Here is a 6,602-nt window from a genome sequence, read left to right as displayed (position 1 = left end):
TCACACCGGGGCCTCGGACGCTCCGCCCCCTTTCTGCCTGGACGCCGCCCCCGGGGAGCTGGCTCCGGCCACCGTGTCCCGAGCCCGTGGGATGGACGCCGAAGCGGTTGGCGGCTGCCGAGTGTTCCAGGAGAGGAGCCACCGGCGGAGCTGAGCGGGTTAGGATGTGGCTTCCTAGGTCCGCTGTGGTGGAAGTCGCCTCCAGCCGGCAGTTCCCTGGGGCTCGAGTTGCCTCCTTGGTAAAATGGGGCGAGTATTCGACTCAGAGTCCGTCCGACGTGACGCCGAGCCTGTTAGATCGATGCCCGGTGTGTGTTTTGAGGGGAGGGAGAGAAGGGCTGAGGATGGGGAGGAGCTTTGCTTTACGTTTTATTTATTCCTGGGCTTAAACTTACAAGGGTCACTTCCCATAAAAGAAGCAATAAAAATCCAAAATAAAGTAAAATCATCATCTATGCCAGTATGGAAAGAATGTAAATATTCAAAGAATATAAATAAAATATTAAGTAGGATTACAAAAGACAAACATATCCTTAAACCAAAAAATAAAAAGTAAAATAAAACAAAAAATCTTGACTATAAAAAGTAATGCTAATGGATGGGTGGAGCAACAAATTGATGTTTTTCAAATCAATTTTTTAAAATTTTAAAATAATGCTCATAGTTTTTAAAAATAATGTACAGTTTACCAAAAAGTACAAGTTGCTACTTTTCCTTCAGACCCACTCCTCATAGGTAATCTCTTAATGTTTCTTGGATACCTTAAAATGGTTAATAAATATATATTAGATGAATGAATAAATCTCCTTCGGTGAGTATTCTGTGCCTGTGCAAACACATACGTGTATGTGCGCTGCCTTTTGCTGCATTATGGTACCCCGCATGGTTGAACTGTAATTTAACCCCTCTGCTGTTGATAGGCATTTATGTTTTTGTTATGCAATGTTGCAGGGAAGATCCTTGAACAGCATATGGAGTGTCTGACTACAGCTTTGAGTTTTTCCAGGACCTGAGAATCAGTGTGGTGGTGTCAAAAGAACCTGGGCTTGGACTCTGATGGTACCGAGAGAACTGCTCATGTGACCATTGAGAAGTGGCCCTTCTTGGTCCGGGAAAAGTTAATGGGGTCGCCTTTGATCCAGCCGTGTTAGTGAGGAAGTATCAGGGAAGAAGGAAACATCAGTGTGGCCACCAGCAAGCACGCTCAGCCCTGACCTACCATTGAGGCCGCACTCCAGGCTGTCTGCTCCACCTGCTCTGGAGGTGGAGAGACTGTTTGAATGCCAGCTCTGAAATCCTGGCTCCGGCCCTGAAAAGCTTTGAGCTTTTGGATAAGTCACATCACAGTGTCTCAGAACCCCAGGTTCCACATAGGCTAGTTGTGAGGATTAGAGCTGTGTTTCTAAATCACCAGCACATATAGGCATATTAAGTTTTACTGTGTTTCACACAAAGATTACAACTCATGAAGGCTCAGATAGCATTTTTTAGTAATGTATTACGTTTTCTAGACATAATGCTTTATACTCAAACTACAGTAATAGTGCAAATGTGACTTTTACGTGAAACTGACAAACCAAAAAATCTGTGCAACTGGCTTTATTGCGATATTCGCTTCAGAGCAGTGGTCTGGAACCGAACCCACACGTCACCAAGGCATGCCTGTGGGCATATAACAGTTAACCACAGTCATTGTACACGGGCCCATCATACTTTTAGCCATTTCTTACTGTAGCCTCTAGCACACAGGTCCAAGGCAGCCTCCCGACATCAGGGCTGCAGGATACCTGTGAGTAGAGCAGAACTGGCCGTTGTGAAGAACAGGTGCCTGGCTTGCCTGTCTTTGACATTAATTCATTTATTTAGTAACTAATTGTTTAATGAGTGCTATTTGTTTATGTGCCACAGATAGTAGAATAGAGCCTTTCCCTCCAGGAGCTTATAGTCTCATCAGAATAAGATACACTCATGAGGAATTAAAAATACAAGACAATACAATAGATAAAAGAGCTATCAAATAAGCAGTCTAGACTGCAGAGGAGGAATGCTATCACTCTCAGCTAGAATGAGGGGAAAGAGGTTTCATCATACAGATTTCCTGATGGAACTGGAATTGAAAGAGCTTTGAATGACAGGTGTGTTAAACAGCCACTGTCACAGTCTGTGAGAATCATCAATTTTGTCTTTCAGGGGGAATTCCCTGTAGGTCAGGAGATGTGCCTGATGTCCCAAAAATGAAGCTCTGAGTACATTTCCTGTAGAAATACTATTTTACATTTATTTAAACTATAATGATGGGAGTGATGTTTTGGTAGGTAGATAGATGTGGATAGATACTTTATATGTGTATACAGATAGAAACTTCCCTGACCTGAGGTAAGAGTCAGTGTGTAACACTGACGGTAAACTTTGTTCCGCTGTTCTGAACAGACAGCTTACAGATGAGCTTCTGCCACACCACCTGTTTGCACATTAGAAACTGCACTGGGAGGCAGTGAAAGTTTGTGAGCAGAGTAGCAACAGCAAAATGCTATTTTAGGAAAGTAATCTGCTGCAAGCATACAGCATGGATGTCAACCGCAGCACTTTAAGGGAGGTCATTGCTGAAGCCCAGGTGTGAGGTAACAGCAGGAAGGGACAGATAAGCAGAAGGCAATAAACTGCATTTAAAAAAATCGCACATCTGGCAATTCATTCACAAATTCAGTAAATACTGTGTGCCTACTAGGTGCCAGGCACTGTGCGGGCACTGAGGATATAACATGGGCAAAACAAAACCCCATCCTCACGGAGCTTACCGATCCTTCAACAAGTCTCTGAGGCAGTGGTTCTCAACCTGTGGGTTGCGACCCCTTTGGCGGTCGAACGACCCTTTCACAGGGGTAGCCTAAGACCATCCTGCATATCAGATTATTTACATTACGATTCATAACAGTAGCAACATTACAGTTATGAAGTAGCAACGAAAATAATTTTATGGTTGGGTCGCAACATGAGGAACTGTATTTAAAGGGCCAGAAGGTTGAGAACCACTGCTCTGAGGGCTTACTGTGTGTCAGGCTCTAAGCGGGAGATTCAGCAGTAAACAAAACTAGAATCCCTGCTTTCATGGAGCTTACGTTCTGGTAGAGAATGCAAATAAATGTGTGTCTAAAGAGGAAAATAAGGGGAACAGAAGTTTGCAGAGGTTTACAGGGACAGTGACACTATGGAGGTATAAGTATATACTGTTCATTCAAGAAGTTTGGCAGTGAATGAAAGAGCAAAAGAATGGGGTGGTGAGAACAGTGGTGTTGAATGAAGTGTTTTTCAGGATAGCAGAGGTGGAGGATTAGCCGCTGGCGAATGGTAAGGATTGAGTAGTGAGGACTGGAGGTGGGTGAAGGGCACTTTAAAGAGCTTTGCTGGCAAAGAGGAAAGTCGGGAAGTGCACTCGCTAGTGGGGAGGCCTTGGAGACAGAGCCAGCAGTGCCTGGACAGCAGCAGGAGAGGAGGGTTCTGTGTAATCCAGATCGGAGACTGGTCAGCAGTGGAGTCCAAAGTTGCTGAGATTCTAAGTAGCAAGGGTGGGAGCACATGTTGCAGCCATGTAAGGAGATAGAAAGAGGTGGAAGTAGGAATTTCGAGAGGGCAGGTGAAGTCAATGTCAGGGACTTTAAATGGACTGAGATAGGGTACCACCACCATGCTGGCCCAAGAGGGGAGGAATAGAGGAATTGTGTCTGTCTCTTTGATGGAACTGGAAATTGGCCCTTTATCCCATACTGCATGCCTGATGCCACACCAAGAGACTTGACAATGGCCTTGCCCTGCCCTTAGGTAGCCCTCAGAATCAAGTGGACATTAAGTACCTTGATTGCAGAGACCGTCCTGGTATCCTCTGGGGCCTAACACCTGGTAAGTACTTGGGAGGTCTGTTGAATTAAAGAGAAGCCACACACAGAATTTAAAGAGAAGGAATATCAGAAACAATATCGTTTAACACTCAAGTTTGCTTTATGAGGGGTACGGGCCAAATTTGAGGTCTCTCACCATAACTCAGTCAGTCTCCTGCCCCCCATCCCCACCAAACCCTTCAGTAGGATCTTAGTCTCCTCATCTTTTAGATTAGATCAGTGGTTCTCAAAGTGCAGTCTGTGGACCCTGGGGCTCCCTAAGACCCTTTCAAAGAATCAGTGAAATCAAAACATTCCTTAATACTAAGATGGCACTTGGTTTTCCACTCTCATTCGCATACACGAGTGCAGTGGTTTTCCAGAGCCTACAGATGTGTGACATCGCAACAGGTTGACTGTGGGAGCAGACTGAGAATCCAGACATTAAACAGACACAAAAATGCAAACCACACCGCTCTCTCGCTAAATGGCTTCTGTTTTGGAAAACTTAGTTATAACTATTTGTCATAGATGGTTATTTGTAATGTAATGGTGTTTTTTTTATATTTATTGATTTCAGAGAGGAAGGGAGAAAGAGAAACATCAATGATGAGAGAGAATCAGTGATCAGCTGCCTCCTGCATGCTCCACACTGGGGATCGAGCCCGCAACCTGGGCATGTGCCCTGACCAGGAATTGAACTGTGACCTCCTGGTTCATAGGTTGACGCTCAACCACTGAGCCACGCCAGCTGGGCTGGGCTTATTATTTTTAAATGAATTAATAAAACTTTAAAGTTGACCAGTTTTGATGTCTAAGATGGTAAATATCAATAGGTAAGTATAAGCAACAGCTCTTTGGGGTCCTCAATAATTTTTCAAAGTGTAAAGGGGTCCGAGGCCACGATGTTGGAGACATGCTAAATTAGATACTGTTGCACCCAGCTTCCCACCTCCCTTTTTTATGGGAAACTACATGGTAGGAAGGTCCTACCGGCTGCCATCTCAACCAGAGAAGCATCAGAAAGTGACTGGTGTGTTCCCTGTGGGCACACACAGGAACCTCACCCAGAAATCCCACTGAGGTAATAATCCTTGGACCAGTTTTTCTGGTTTCCTAAGCTTCATTACCATCAACACTACCCTCCCACCCCAGCAGGCTGCAGGGGACGGACCTTAGAGTCCAGGGGCAGCTCGGAACCACCCAGGAAGTAACTCTACCTCTTCTGAAAAGTGAAACCAGTCACTCCACAGAGCCACAGGCCAAGAGCTTGATTAGTTTATTAAATTCACCATCCAAAATTATTTCTACAGAAAGACCCTGGGGCTTGGTGACCAGAGTATCAAGTAATAAGGTTTTTCTCCAGTTCTGCAGCCAACTAACTGGCTGTGTGACCTTAGACATTCTCCTTTCCATCTGTACCTCAACTTTTTTTAAAATATATTTTTATTGATTTCAGAGAGAAGAGAGGGATAGAAACATCAATGATGAGGCTGAGTGATCTATCGGCTGCCTCCTACATGTCCCCCACTGGGGATCGAGCCTGCAACCCAGGCATGTGCCCTGACCAGGAATCAAACCATGACCTCCTGGTTCATAGGTCAATGCTCAATTACTGAACCACACCAGCCAGGCTGTATCTCAACTTTACTCCTCAGAAAAGAAGGATCAGCCCTCCTGGCCTCCCACACATGTGCTGGAAGCACCGCTTAAACAGTGATGGTAAAGGCTTTCCTGCCCAGCACAGCGAGGACCCATCTGTGTGCTGTCATTCGGTGTTTCACGTAGTCAAACACAGTAATTGTCATTCCTCAAAGAAATGTTTTTGTTAGCTTTTCAAACATCAGCTTCAGAAAGTTACCACTACATATGCAAATCATGGGCCCAGCAATTACCTCCTGAATGTGAGGCCTGTCCTTGTGGCACCCTGGGTGGTAGTTGGTACCGAGCTAGTGTCGTTTCTCTTCAGTGACGCCACTTGAGCACCTCCTGTGCACCCGGCCTGTGCACAGCTCTGTCTCACTCCAGACAAGCCCGTGAGGGGACGAGGTGGACATGTGGGCTCAGAGAGGCTAGGGAGCATGCTCCAGGTCACCTAGCTCACTTCTAGGCCACGTGTTCAGGTTCAAGCCTGACTTCTGAGTCCGTACTACACTGTACTAGAACTTGAAAGTGCTATCTGCATTTCCTTAAAAACATTCAGAATCTAGATCTTTAAGTTAGGCTGCTTCCTGTTTCTATTGTTCTAATTTAGAAAGGCTTGAAGGCAATTTCAGGCACGTCCACACAGAACCATACTTAGAAGAAAAACATTCCTGCCAGTCTTGTTTCAAAAATCTGCCCCAAGAAAATGTTTCCAAGTCCCTGCGACCCTCCTGAGCCCTCTGCACCACAGCAGTGTGGCAGTGTGTGTGTGTGCACGCGCGGGGGCGCACGGACTTACCTGGAGGTTTGGTTCCAGAAGGAACGTGATGTCACACTCTTCCACATTTTAAAATAATCTTGATGCTCAGGATTCCAGACGTTTCAAGAGTCAGTTGAAGGACTGAGAATGCTGTTTAGTTCCCCCTGAATTAGCTAAGGGCATGACTTGTCATTGCCTTTCAGGCCCGGGACAGAAAGACGGGAGTCCCCACCCGAGAGGAACGCTGGAAGTCTGGGAGAATGTCTTTCCAAAAGACTTTCCCAGCAAGTGCCCTGTGAAGGGGGTGAGGTATTGATCAGGCC

At 45.7% G+C, this 6,602-nt stretch overlaps 1 protein-coding gene across 1 annotated transcript in view; it reads right to left on the bottom strand.

The window, feature by feature from the left end:
• Positions 1-6,349, bottom strand: part of RAB35 (RAB35, member RAS oncogene family) — a gene marked incomplete at its 5' end in the record, with an annotated part of 24,088 nt that extends 17,739 nt beyond the window's left edge. Inside the window, 2 exons of the mRNA XM_014537688.1 lie at positions 3,852-3,914; positions 6,319-6,349. Of these exons, the coding sequence (XP_014393174.1) occupies positions 3,852-3,914; positions 6,319-6,349 (94 nt within the window). The remainder of the gene's footprint in view (positions 1-3,851; positions 3,915-6,318) is intronic.
• Between the last annotated feature and the right edge of the window lie 253 nt (positions 6,350-6,602).

Source organism: Myotis brandtii, unplaced genomic scaffold (assembly GCF_000412655.1).
Source record: "Myotis brandtii unplaced genomic scaffold, ASM41265v1 scaffold181, whole genome shotgun sequence".
Lineage (NCBI taxonomy): Eukaryota > Metazoa > Chordata > Mammalia > Chiroptera > Vespertilionidae > Myotis > Myotis brandtii.
Note: the sequence above shows the minus strand (reverse complement) of the source record. Positions and strands in the feature narration are given on the sequence as shown.